This window comes from Camelina sativa, chromosome 17, assembly GCF_000633955.1.
Source record: "Camelina sativa cultivar DH55 chromosome 17, Cs, whole genome shotgun sequence".
In the NCBI taxonomy this organism is placed as follows: domain Eukaryota; kingdom Viridiplantae; phylum Streptophyta; class Magnoliopsida; order Brassicales; family Brassicaceae; genus Camelina; species Camelina sativa.
Window position 1 is genome coordinate 4,745,892 of NC_025701.1, and position 13,480 is coordinate 4,759,371.

Below are 13,480 nucleotides of genomic sequence, written 5' to 3' on the forward strand. Positions count from 1 at the left end.
ACACTTCTTTGTCTTGGGAACAACAGAATACCTGCAAACTTCTTGGTAAGCAGCATTCTGAAATACATTTATAGGGGTCTAGGCAGTTTTACCTTACCATAGATTTGGGCGATTAAAACTTTGCCGGAACACAACACAGTTAACAAGGCCAAGGGCTTGTACAACATCTTCTTTCACACTGGCTGTTGCTGTAGCTGTTAAAGCTAACACAGGAATGCCGGGAAACTTCTGCTTCAGAATACCAAGACTCTGCATATTCCACAATACTTTTGGTAGGTAAAAAAGGAAAGTCATGTTTGTCGAAAAGTAAGAGAGCCTTGTTTGAAGCTTCTGAAGGCCTAACCTGGTAGTCTGGCCGAAAGTCATGGCCCCACTGGCTCACACAATGAGCTTCATCAATAACAAAACGAGAAAGCAAACCACGAGAATTTAAGTTTTCTAGATGCCTCAAGAGAGAATCGCTTCTGCAGCCAAGAAAGAGATACATGTTAGGTACGTGTTATCAATAATATATCTCAGTGTGGTGACCCTTGCATTAATTGTCCACATCTATGCTAATAACTACTCTAGAATCATAAGAAACCTTATGTAATACTGCATGATGCATAGGTCCTAATATATTCTACCCGAGGCAATTAAAAGAAGAATACAAAGAAATAAAAACAAAACAGAAAGAGAATTTCTATATATAAAAAATAACAACTCACTTTGCCACTTTTTCAGGTGTGACATATAGTAATTTGTACTTAGAATGCTCGTTTTTCAGCTCCTGAAAGATCTTCAGTTGTTCAGCCCATTCCATGCCGGCACTTAGGGAAGCAGCGGGTATATTGGCCTGTGACCATGATTCAGAAATCAAAGTGTGAAAAGGATATAATTCTCTAGGATAACAATTCATCAATGAAACAGAAGATATAAATAGAATCTCTGGTGGTTTCTGAAGTGTTCACCTGCAGTAGGTTCATTATCTGGTCTTGAATAAGTGACACAAGTGGAGAAATGACTAATGTTATTCCTGGACAGATCAGAGCGGGGAGCTGCCAAAATAAGATGTTAGTAAATAGTTTGGAGAACACAACTCGAAACTTTTATCTCTTTTCTGTAGGATGGATACAACTATCTCAGTTAAAAACAAGAAGTAGATTGAAGAATCATAGTGACATTAAAATATAATGGTGACCTGATATGTCAAACTCTTCCCTCCTCCAGTTGGCATCAAAACAAAAACATCAGAGCCACTCATTGTTGCATTGATGATTTCTCTCTGGTTTGGTCGAAATGAGTGATTTCCAAATACTTTTTTGTTATTAATCTGAACATTGCAAGGAAACTCATGAGTACAAGGCACGTAAATGAACCAAAAATAAGAGAGAAAGTCAGCTTATCACCTCCAATTTTCTTGTCCAGGGAAAATCATGACTGCTCCATCTTTTGTCGCTTGAACCTTCGGTGTAGGTCACGTCAATAATCTTCGGAACATATTGTTCCCTCTCTACAGAAAATGAAGAATCTCTTGGCATATTCCAGCTATCACTGACATATCTTCCTTGGTCACTTGGAAGTGGTCGAAAATCAGTTTGTGGATGATCCATTTTATAACTTGTTGATTTAGGTGTTTCATACTGGAAAGTACGAGTAGCTGTAGATGACAAAAACTGAGATTTTTTACTATCTTTATCCCGGATATGGTTCTCAAGCTGCTGAATTTGCTTCTTCAGCTGTAACCTAGCAACAACACAAGTTGAGACTCATTAGAAACTGAACAAGTCAAGACATACTCACACTTGTGATACAATTAAATACTCAAACTCAAGAAACAGATGCGCTGCCTATTATCTCTTTAAGCCTACTCTATTCTCCCTGTACTATTTCTGCTATATTTTGCTAGAACATACTACAGCCTCCGAAAGGAAACTAAATTGTTACTACTCTTATAGAAAAAGGAAAATTAAACAGCCACGAAAAATGGGAACAAAATTGATTGGGCTATAAACCTCTCTTGACGAAGCTGTTGAACACGCTCAGGACTCAGGTCAGTAGCATCGTCAAGAAGTTCATTTGATATGGCAAGCAACACGTCCTTCATTTGTTCCACATGGGTTGAAGCTTCTGGACAAAGCCCTAACTGAGTAGATCCCAACATCAAATAACATGAGAAAACCAATGGGTTTCAAAACCATTAAGGCAAAAAACAAGAAGAGAAAAGCAGATTCATACCTTCATTCCATGACTACAGTTGGAACATAATTCAGGAGGCAGACAAGAGTCTTCTTCAAATCTGGAAGCACTTCTATCCACAGGTGGAGTTCTCAACGAAAAGTTAGATACTGATGGCTGCGGAGTACCAGTAGAATGGTAGTGTTCCATCACAATTTGGTCGACATCAATATTCTGCACACAAAGTGTTAACATGCTTGAGTTGACGTATTTTCACCACAAACCACTATTCTACATAAGCATCTATGAAAGTCCCTATAATGGTTTTGACTTTTGATGTCACGGAATTATGCTACCACTTACAGATGCTTATACAAGATTGAGAAAAGTGGCTTGTTTACATGGGAGAACTACATAAAGAAAAACGATGTGCTACTTTCAGCAACAACATTACCTCAAGTATGTCATCAATATTGTCAAGAAATGCTTCTCCAGATTCCAACTGCTCAGATGGGAATGCAGAATTCCTGAATGATTTCTCCACACCATTTAAATGCGTGCATCTGGGTTCTGATTCATCGTTTACCCGTGGAAACTTTTCAGAAATTATTCCTGCTGTTTGATAGTTAAATCTATGAATTCAAACAGCAGATAGTACTGGGCCAAAGACAATTAAGAAACAATGACAGAAGACAGAAGGAGATGATTGTTGTCGAAAGCCATAATACCTTGCAGCCATATCTCTAGGCTTTTGACTGTCTAGAGCATAAAGGACATTGGAACTCAGAAACTTAGTCACGGACGATGGACTCTCGAGCGCCTTTGCATGTTCCGACCAATTCGTTTGAGGACCTCTAGGTTTCTGAACTTCAGGAAGATAACTCCTACTGCATTTTAACAGTAAGTAAGTAAGATCAAACAAAAAATAAGAAACTGCCCGAAAATTTTGGAATAAACCAGAGTGGACAAGGGAAAAGATCAATTTTACCTCATTTGACTCAGTGAATCAGAGGTTCAACATGCTAATGAGGTTCACGCAAATTGATCTTCCCTTGCCACCGCAATTAAGTAACTATATAAACACACATAAAAAAGAAATTGCGTTCAGATTAGTGGGTGCTGATGATAAATGCCAACAAGAACTAAAAAAACTTTACACATCATCACTGACTCTACACTCACACAGTTACCAAATCTAATGCGAATTACAGAAATCTGCCAAATTATCGATTGAGAATGCTACGTCAAACACAAAATCCAGTGATATAACGAATCTGCTGGTTAATTACACCCACCAAATTCAGCATTTGAAAAACGGTAAAAATACTCCCCAAAAAAAAAAATTGGAAATTGAAGTGAATCGATCAGTCATGACTCTTAAAGGATTAATCTTTACCCACGGAAAACGAAAACCCTAATCGAAACCTAAACAGAAAGATTCACAGGAGGAAGAAGAAACGTATAGGTGCGAGATAGAACGAAACGAAAACCCTAGAAATTGAATGCGAAACGAAAGCCAAAGAACAATACATTTGAGATTCAGTGGAGTCTTTTTTGCTCAATACACCAACGGCGAAACAACCTTAGAAGTCGGCGAGACGAAGTAGAGGATAAAATGGTGGCCACCACTCACGGCCGTAGAAGATTATGCGGTTTCCTAGNTGACTCTATACATACACAGTTACCAAATCTAATGCGAATTACAGAAATCTGCCAAATTACCGATTGAGGATGCTACGTCAAACACAAAATCCAGTGATATAACGAATCTGCTAGTTAATTACACCCACCAATTTCAGCATTTGAAAAACGATAAATATACTCCCAAAAAAAATTGAAAATTGAAGTGAATCGAATCAGTCATGACTCTAAAGGATTAATCTTTATCCACGGAAAACGAAAACCCCTAATCGAAAACTAAACAGAAAGATTAACAGGAGTACGAAGAAACGTATCGGTGCGAGATAGAACGAAAACCCTAGAATTTGAATGCGAAACGAAAGCCAAAGAACAATACATTTGAGATTCAGAGGAGTCTTTTTTGCTCAATACACCGTCACTTTAGCACTCCGACGGCGAAACAACCCGGGAAGTCGGCGAGACGAAGTAGAGGATAAAATGGTGGCCACCACCGACTTGAGCTCACGGCCGTAGAGGATCATGCGGTTCACTAATGGCGGGATAGTTTCCCCCTCTAATATTCACATTTTCCGACGCATAAAATAAAACAATTTATTTTGAATTTTGTAACATTTCAATTATCGGTTTAAATTTTTTCAACATTCCAGAATTGAAAATTATATATATTTCAATAAAATCTAATTACAAAATCTTTATTCGAGGTTATACAATGTTCACAGTAACATGTAGTAGCAAAGACTCATCATCAACCTCTGTTTGTTTTTCTTATACTGCAAATTTTACAAATCTCCAAAACCATAGTGAAAAAACCAAAACCCAAAGCAAATGTAAAAGGCAAACACGAGAAGAACAGAGAATTTTTAAGTTTCAACAAAACCAAGGAGAACTTTTTTTTTTATCTTACACAAACCAAAAAACCAAAATATCAACTTATTCTGACTTCTCCACTTGCATGTACTTGTTTTACAGTCTTGTCGTATTCATCTTCATCGTCTTCCTCTTCCTCTTCTTCCACTTCCTCCTCTTCTTCATCCTCCACGTCTTCTGCATCTTCCTCCTTTCCTTCTGCACCTCCCCAGCCAAAACCTCCAATGGATCGAGAAACCGGAGGTGGCGTTTTGGCGTCAGCCACTATCTTCATGATCTCTTCAACGGTCTGGAGGGAAAAGGTTGGGTTCTCTTTTCTGAAATATGTAGCTTGAGCTGTCTCTGTGAGTTCCCTAGGCAAGTTCTTCAGGAACCATGGGTGTTTCTTGATCTCAGCAATAGTAATCCTCTGCAAAAACGAGTAGGCTCAATTTGTCAATTAAGACCATACTCTTAAAACATTTTAGCTTGGGGTGAATTGGCGACAAACATATATACCTTGAGAGAATTGGCAACAAATATACGGGAAAGGAGATGTTTACAATCCTGTGAGATATGGACGTAGTCCGGGATCTTGTATTGAACAGCCATGATTTTCTGTATAACAAGATGGAACATTAATGAATAAGATGTAGCCTACTACACGCGAGATATGCAAAAACATGGCTCAAAAACAGAAACCTACTTGTATTGTTTTCCTGAAGTTTTTGGGGTCTTCTTGGTCTTCAAATGGGTATGCTCCAACCAGCATGACATAAAGAGTCACACCACAAGACCATACATCAGCCATCTGAGAGAAGAAATATAAAGTTTAATGACTTCCACGAGGATAACTATCCATATTCAAAAAGCAAAAAAGAAAAAGTAAAGAGCGTGACAGATTAATAGAAACGCATTGTTTGTGCAAGTTCTTTGCACTGTGTGTGATGCTTGATTACCTTGCCATCATATTCTCTCCGAGAAAGGACCTCAGGTGCGATATACGCTGGAGTTCCAACTGTTGATTTGGGCCTAGAGTGTAGCAAAGAGGACTACAAAAGAAGAATAACAAAACGTTTGAACAATGTTTTTCCCACAAAGGTGAAGAACAAAAGAGAATCTCACAAACAAGGTCAAAAACTTGGATGTTCTCTTTATAGTGCCAAGACAAACCTTGGAATAACCAAAATCACAGATTTTCAGACGTGGAGCAGGGCTTCCATCCAGGAGCGTATTCTCGAGCTTCAGATCTCTATGACATATTTGCTGAGAGACAAAATGGGAACAAGATTGATAAACAAAAACGATTTCAAACATTAAAGGAATAAGTAATCTGTTAATGTAATTCTCTGCCTTACCATAGCATGACAATAGCTAACACCTGATATAAGTTGCTGGAAGAAATATCTTGCCTGAATACGAGACAAGTAAACAAAATTTAGAAAGACCATACAGAACTCCGAAACATATCCTTAAATAGTATATTAGCAGACGACGCCAACAAACTCAAAAATGACAAATCTCACCTCATCCTCACTAAATCTTCCAGCAGTACATATACGCTCGAAGAGCTCACCACCAGCAGCATATTCCATAGCAATGGCAAGATGAGTTGGAGTCAACACCACCTGTAAAAACCCACCGAATCAGAGATGGAAAAGTTACTAAGATTATATCAACTTAAACATAACACCACCCAATGTGAATTCACTAACTAACCTCCTTAAAACGAATGATATTCGGATGACGAAGTGATCGGTGATTAATGATCTCTCTTGCCACGTTCTCATCAATCTGTCATCAAAAACACAACAACAAAGCCAATACTCACTCTACAAATATTCAGAGCCCAAAAAAAAATCCATATCAACAACTGTAAAATCCACCACCAAATTATGTATATATGGGTAATGAATTGAAAATTCAGCTCATATGTCACAGCAAAAAAAAAAAAGAACCTTAGGACCACGCTCGATGTACTTCATGGCAACAAGTTCCTTGGAGTTTTTAACCTTCATGAGCCTGGCCACACCAAACTTCCCAGCACCGATGTCTTTCACAAGCTCGTACTTGTCCATATTTCTCGCTATAGCCAAACCAAAAATCAGACAACCCTAAAATTCCAAATACACANAAAAAAAAAAAAAAAAAAAAAAAAAAAAAAAACAGACTCCAAAAAAATCTCGCTAAGAAAGAAAGCTCTCCAAGAAGTAGAAGAAGCCCTAGCCAGCTAAGAATTAAATTCACGTGAAAATCATAGAAAGAAAGAAACAAAGACAAGGAAAACAAAGACAGTATCCCAAAATCAAATGATGCGATTCCGAGATCTCGCGATTCGCTATGAAAGAAAGGAAAGATAGATGACGACGATTTGGAAAGTTTCAATTTTTCTCTTCTTTTTTTTTTTTTTTTGAGATTTGGAGGAGATAGATAGATAGATTGAAGAGATTTCAAGGCAAAGCGAAGAATAATCGACCTTTTTTTCGTTTTCTTTGGAATTTATTTTTATTTTGGATAAATTTTAAGAGACCCAATTCTTTTTTTTTTATTCAGAGAATAATGATGAGTATATAAATTAATAAATTAATAAAGAATATCCACGGCTAAGCTTGAACTCTTCTCAGCATGATATGCTTTTTTTAATTTATTTATTTATTTTTAAATTAATTAGGGGATTGATATGAAACGATATTAGATTTTTTTTTTCTAAAATAAAATAAAAAGCGGGACCCACAAGTTTCCATGCTATCCATACATGTTTCCCATGCTCATTCGACTTGTCCTTGTTTCGTTCTCATAGACACACAGTGTTGTTACAATGTTAACAATCAATCAATTTCACGTTACTAAATTCTTCTATATGCTGTAAGAAGCAACAGCAACAACAACAACAAAATTTTCCCAGCAGCTTAATTATTTCTACCATAGTCATTTTACTACAAGATTTTGTAACTCAGTTCAAATACTACAAGTAAACCGTATATTTTGCTCGAAATTATACATTAGTCTGTGCACGTTGCCATTGTTCACATGTAACATATAAAAGCTGCTTGCGGAGAGGAATTGACCAACCGATGACCGTTCGTTTTTTATGTATGGGCTTTTAAGCTGGTTTACGTTTTTTTAATGTTTATAGGCCCAATTGATCCAGTAATAACAAAAAACAACAACAAAGAACACATAAGTTGTGTAAAAGCCTTATAATTATTATTATTTTTTCTATTACCCAAAAATCTCTTCAAAGTGAAAACACTGAGCTGAGGATCTCGCTCTCGATATCGGGTCTCTCGCTCCCCCTTCTTCCCTCAGATCTGATCGTCCGCCGGTTTTCACGATGCCGTCTTCCTCCGCCTCCGTCTTATTACTTCTTCTCGTTTCCCTTCTCGCTCCTACGTTCGCATCCGATTCAGATCACAAGGTATATATGACTCAGATCTCTAAGCCGTTTTTGTTTTAATGCAGCTCCACTCTTGAGTAATGTGTCCCTAGATCTTGTGATTTGCATGGTGCTTCCGATTGATTTAGTGGATCTGTTCGTTTTCGGATGGATAGGATCCTCGAGCTTCCATCCAGTTTCTTCTTCGTTGCAAAGTATTTGAGTTTTTTTTTTTCTTGAATTCCTTAATTATGTGATTTTAGGTTTTGCTATGGGATTGAGATTCTCGTTTTTTTATCCTTAAAACCCCCAGCTTATGAACGTGGTAGTTTGATTGATGTTCAAACAAGTGGATCAACACTGACTTATGTTATTGAGTGGCATCTAATTTATTGTTTCCCCTCGGTGATCTCCAAAGTGAATTTTGAGAGCAGTAGAAGTGAGATATACATTTGTACTGTATATAGATCTTATAGTTCTGACTTCCGAGATCTCAAATGTGTGAACAATTTTCCAATTTGATATTGAATGTGTCACACCTGCCTTCTTTTTTGTCTATGGTCAGTTTTAGCTCAAAATTAGTTCTTGCCTTTTGTGATATTGGATATCATGAGATCCAGGGCTTCAATGCTTTTGCTCCTTCTGTCGTCTTACTCTCACAAGAAGGGTCAAAGTTAACTTTATGTTCATCTAAATTTAATTCCAACTATTATTCTGCGTGAAAGATGATTGATAGAGGCGGATTATGCATTATTGCTAGCTCAATCTGTTAGCCTTATTAGAGGATTAGTCTAAAGGCCTTTATTTCTGTGGAACCAGAAGTATAGTGAACAAATTTTGATTGATGCAAATTTGGTGTCATATCCTGAGTCGTTTGTGTGAAGACTTTTACTCTTGATTCTTGAAATGATATTGCACTCAACCTTTTACCAATATCTATGTGTCAACTGTCTAGGTTTGATATTTAGTTCTGTTCTCTTTGATTGATTATTTGGTTCTTACACCCCCGTTCTAGTTGATCCCACAAGCTTGTACATTTATTTTCATTTCTGTCAACTCAATGCTTCTGGTTTTACCTTTTTCAGTATCAAGACGGTGAGCAGGTTACCCTGTGGGTGAACAAAGTTGGCCCATATAACAATCCACAAGAAACATACAACTATTACAGTCTTCCGTTTTGCCGTCCATCTGCAAACAATGTTCACAAATGGGGTGGTCTTGGTGAAGTTCTTGGTGGCAATGAGCTGATTGACAGTGAAATTGCGATAAAGTTCTTGAGTATGTTGTAATTCTTATACTAGCTTCTATTTCATACTAGTTATCTTACTTGTGCTCTAATTACAATACCATTTCTGTTTTTTTCCACAGAGAATGTTGACAGAAACGTCATCTGTCCGCTTGAACTCGATGAAGCTAAGGTCAAGCATTTTAAAGATGCCATTGAATCTAGCTACTGGTTTGAATTTTTTATGGGTATGTTTCACATTTCCTTGTACACATTGCCGCTGAAATAGCATGAAAAGAAGAAGTTTTATTATTTCCAGAGAAATGATGTAGCAGTTTCCTACTAAATAAAGTTTGGAAACAATTTGTATTTGCTGAGTTTGCTTTAGGTTCTTTTTCCATAATGCAAATTTAAAATTCACTGTATTTTTCTTCACTGCATAACCAATATCATTTATGGCTTTCGTAGTTGTAGGAGACTTAATTTAACATATGTTTACTATTTCTCACATTATAGAGCTGGAAAGGTATTTTCTTTGGATTGCTAACCTTATTTCTCGTTTTTCTCTGTGACATATCATTTGCGTGGACTTTCATCGGGTGGTTCTATCTTCAGATGATCTACCTTTGTGGGGTATGACCTTTGTATATTTACTTGAAACATCCAGTTTTCTTTTTCAGTTTTAGATAGTTTTAACACTGTATCATTGCTGTTGTAGGCTTTGTGGGTGAGCTGCATCCTGACAAAAACAGTGAAAACGGCAAGCATGTCCTCTACACACATAAGAACATCGTTGTCAAATACAACAAAGACCAGGTTGGATGTTGCTACGCCATTAAGCATTAGTATGAATATCATGTGTACTATATGCTGTGATCTTATTTATATATTTTTGATAGATCATTCATGTTAATCTCACTCAAGACAACCCAAGGCCATTGGAAGCAGGGAGAACAGTGGACCTGACGTATTCTGTGCAATGGATTCCAACGAATGTCACTTTTCCTCGCCGTTTTGACGTATATCTTGATTATCCGTTCTTTGAACACCAGGTAACTGTTAGCGTGCTCTGTATTAGTCCTTAATCCTTCTGTATTCTCTTTGAGAGTCCTGCTTGTTCAAGCCGTAATTGTGTTCTTACAAAATTTAGCAAATTTCTAAATTCCATCTCTTGAAGATTTATATTCTTGCTTAATAAGCCTTCTAAGAGTTTTTTCTTTCTTGCAGATCCACTGGTTCTCCATCTTTAACTCGTTCATGATGGTTATATTCCTCACTGGGTTGGTCTCAATGATATTGATGAGGACTCTCAGAAATGATTATGCAAAGTATGCTCGAGAAGATGATGATCTTGAGAGCTTGGTAATGTCTCCTCAACTTTTATTTTTCAATGGACAGTCTGTCCAACACCTCTTTCTTTGTTTCTAAGTGCAAGGCTGTATAACCACATCTAACATTAGTATTGTTGACAACAGGAACGGGATGTAAGTGAAGAATCTGGTTGGAAACTTGTGCACGGAGATGTCTTCAGGCCAGCAAGTAGTCTAGTTCTTCTCTCAGCTGTAGTCGGGACAGGTGCACAGTTGGCGTTACTGGTTCTTCTTGTCATATTAATGGCCATCGTGGGAACTCTCTACGTTGGGTATGTATTACACTTCATGTCACTTGCGACCAATCTTTTTTTATTTGCTTGTAAATTTGGATTTTGCTCACCTTGTATTCCAATTATTTCAGGAGAGGAGCTATCGTCACAACTTTCATAGTTTGCTATGCTCTGACTTCCTTTGTCTCTGGTTATGTAAGCGGTGGAATGTACTCAAGAAGCGGGGGTATGACTTACTCTACTTGGTGTACCACTCCAGTGTTACTTTCCTTACTAAATATTGAAGTAATTTAAATGCTGGTTTATTCAGGTAAACATTGGATCAAGTGCATGGTCCTCACGGCTTCTCTCTTCCCCTTTTTGTGCTTCGGAATTGGCTTTCTTCTTAACACAATTGCCATATTCTATGGATCTCTTGCGGCTATTCCTTTTGGGACAATGGTGGTTGTGTTTGTAATTTGGGGTTTCATTTCTTTCCCCTTAGCCCTCCTTGGGACAGTCGTTGGAAGAAATTGGAGTGGTGCTCCAAACAATCCCTGCCGTGTGAAGACCATTCCACGTCCAATCCCTGAGAAAAAATGGTACTTGACTCCATCGGTTGTCTCCCTGATGGGAGGTTTGCTACCCTTCGGAAGCATCTTCATTGAGATGTACTTTGTCTTCACATCCTTTTGGAATTACAAGGTAAAAGTAGTTGCTTTAGATAAGAACAAAGCTATGAGACTGCTAACTCTTGCCTATTCAAACGAGAGAGGTTTGATGAGACTCTCAACCAAACCCTTAAGATCTAGCCCCATCAGTAAATTTTGTCCTCACTACCTGCTCTCTAACCGATTCACAACTGCTACAACTAGGCTAGTCATAGTATACCTATAGCTAAAGTTTTAGGAGCTGAAGTAAATTTGATTGGCTATTTTCTTGATTGGCTATTTTCTGAAAGTATTTTGTTTTGTTTGTTCTGGTTCGACAGGTCTACTATGTGTATGGATTCATGCTGCTGGTTTTTGTGATTCTAGTCATAGTGACGGTGTGTGTGACAATCGTGGGAACATATTTCTTACTGAATGCAGAGAACTATCACTGGCAATGGACTTCCTTCTTCTCCGCTGCGTCGACGGCTGTCTATGTCTACTTATACTCCATCTATTACTACTACGTAAAGACCAAGATGTCTGGATTCTTCCAGACGAGTTTCTACTTTGGATACACCATGATGTTTTGTCTTGGCCTTGGAATCCTTTGCGGTGGGCTTACTCTCTCTCTATATATATATATTCTATATGCAAAACTAGCAAGTGGTGCTAATGATTTGACTAAACCTTGTTGTGAAAATTTTGTTAGGAGCTGTTGGATACTTGGGATCAAATCTGTTTGTAAGGAGGATCTACAGAAACATCAAGTGCGACTAGAAGAAGAGGTAAACGAAAAAAAATGGAGAAAACACATCCAATTAGAAGGAAGCTTCTTATGAGGTTATATATTATATTGAAGGAACATATATATATTCTTCAATGGGGGCTTTTTGTCTCTTCATCTTCTTCTTTTTTTCTTCTTTTTTTTATCTTCCCTTTTTGGTAAGTGAATTGTTCTCTTTAGATTAGAATTGAGTGGTGTACTATACTACTACTACCTGTACTCTTTTTCCCTATCCTTTTTTTTTTTTGGTTCGTATTTACTTCAATTCACTTAGATCATTGAATATGGTGTCCTTGGATAGAATCCTTTATTTTTGTATGTATACATCTCAGAATTTACGTGGTCACGTAGGATAAATAATTTCACGGGAAAGAGGTGAAAAGCCGAGGTATGGTCATGTGCTGGAAGACAGTAACTCAACTCTCGTGCATATTGTTAAGATTAATTTGGTTTCATGGGTGAATATTTATCGTAAAGTACTTTGTTAGAAAATTGCATTCAATCTGTAAACTTAGTGGGACCTGCGATAGATAAAAAGTGCACAAAGGATACATATTAATAAGGCATAAAATAAAAATACGGATTCTGTTTCCAACATTTTTACAATTTGAAGCATATGGTAACCCAAGCAACTCCAGAATCTTCCTAGTACCGTATTGTGACTTGTCCCCAAGTCTAAACCACATATTTGTACTCTCTCACCAATGAGATATTGCAGCACAAATGTAAAACAACAGACACAGAGACAGAAACAACCCATCAAGAGGATAACACAAGAACCCACACATCGTATGCCACGTGGTAGATACACTGACTTCCTTATAATCCTCACCCCCTCGCACTTTCGACGCCATTTTCACAAAGCCACACACAACACAACAAACTCTCACATAATCCGTAGAATTTTTTTTATCATCTTTCAAGTTTCAACAATGGCTTCCAGTGCTCTCTCAGGCGCCATCGTAAGCACCTCTTTCCTCCGCCGTCAACAGACACCAATCAGCCTCAGATCTCTCCCAGCGGCCAACACACAATCCCTCTTCGGCCTCAAGTCCTCCACCGCACGCGGCGGTCGCGTCACCGCCTACAAGGTCAAGTTCATCACACCGGAGGGCGAAAAAGAAGTGGAGTGCGCAAGTGACCTCTACGTCCTCGACGCTGCAGAGGATGCCGGAATGGACTTGCCCTACTCATGCCGTGCCGGTGCTTGCTCGAG

General features: G+C 38.0%; 4 protein-coding genes across 4 annotated transcripts in view; 2 read left to right on the forward strand and 2 right to left on the reverse strand.

The window, feature by feature from the left end:
• LOC104759163 (ATP-dependent DNA helicase Q-like 4A) overlaps positions 1 to 4,378 on the reverse strand; it is an 8,260-nt gene extending 3,882 nt beyond the window's left edge. Inside the window, exons 1-12 of the mRNA XM_010482121.2 lie at positions 4,175 to 4,378; positions 3,146 to 3,229; positions 2,886 to 3,044; positions 2,612 to 2,789; positions 2,218 to 2,391; positions 1,995 to 2,125; positions 1,389 to 1,725; positions 1,181 to 1,312; positions 951 to 1,037; positions 708 to 835; positions 344 to 464; positions 98 to 249 (exon numbers count right to left, since the gene is read on the reverse strand). Coding sequence (XP_010480423.1) covers positions 98 to 249; positions 344 to 464; positions 708 to 835; positions 951 to 1,037; positions 1,181 to 1,312; positions 1,389 to 1,725; positions 1,995 to 2,125; positions 2,218 to 2,391; positions 2,612 to 2,789; positions 2,886 to 3,044; positions 3,146 to 3,150 — 1,604 coding nt within the window. The 5' untranslated portion in view covers positions 3,151 to 3,229; positions 4,175 to 4,378. The remainder of the gene's footprint in view (positions 1 to 97; positions 250 to 343; positions 465 to 707; positions 836 to 950; positions 1,038 to 1,180; positions 1,313 to 1,388; positions 1,726 to 1,994; positions 2,126 to 2,217; positions 2,392 to 2,611; positions 2,790 to 2,885; positions 3,045 to 3,145; positions 3,230 to 4,174) is intronic.
• On the reverse strand, positions 4,477 to 7,168 carry LOC104755324 (serine/threonine-protein kinase SRK2A-like). The gene is made up of 9 exons (XM_010477680.2): positions 6,603 to 7,168; positions 6,364 to 6,438; positions 6,171 to 6,272; positions 6,003 to 6,056; positions 5,818 to 5,910; positions 5,604 to 5,696; positions 5,351 to 5,455; positions 5,164 to 5,262; positions 4,477 to 5,074 (listed from the first exon to the last, which is right to left on the reverse strand). The coding sequence occupies exons 1-9, from the start codon at positions 6,720 to 6,722 to the stop codon at positions 4,724 to 4,726; spliced, it is 1,092 nt and encodes a 363-aa protein (XP_010475982.1). The 5' UTR covers positions 6,723 to 7,168; the 3' UTR covers positions 4,477 to 4,723.
• On the forward strand, positions 7,863 to 12,582 carry LOC104755325 (transmembrane 9 superfamily member 1). The gene is made up of 12 exons (XM_010477681.2): positions 7,863 to 8,062; positions 9,106 to 9,298; positions 9,389 to 9,493; positions 9,861 to 9,878; positions 9,964 to 10,061; positions 10,145 to 10,297; positions 10,473 to 10,607; positions 10,721 to 10,887; positions 10,980 to 11,074; positions 11,159 to 11,532; positions 11,819 to 12,092; positions 12,190 to 12,582. Exons 1-12 carry the CDS (start codon positions 7,979 to 7,981, stop codon positions 12,255 to 12,257), a joined length of 1,764 nt encoding a protein of 587 aa, XP_010475983.1. The 5' UTR covers positions 7,863 to 7,978; the 3' UTR covers positions 12,258 to 12,582.
• Positions 13,126 to 13,480, forward strand: part of LOC104755326 (ferredoxin-1, chloroplastic-like) — a 5,202-nt gene continuing 4,847 nt past the window's right edge. The window contains exon 1 of the mRNA XM_010477682.1: positions 13,126 to 13,193. The gene's annotated coding sequence lies outside the window, so the exon portion shown is untranslated. The remainder of the gene's footprint in view (positions 13,194 to 13,480) is intronic.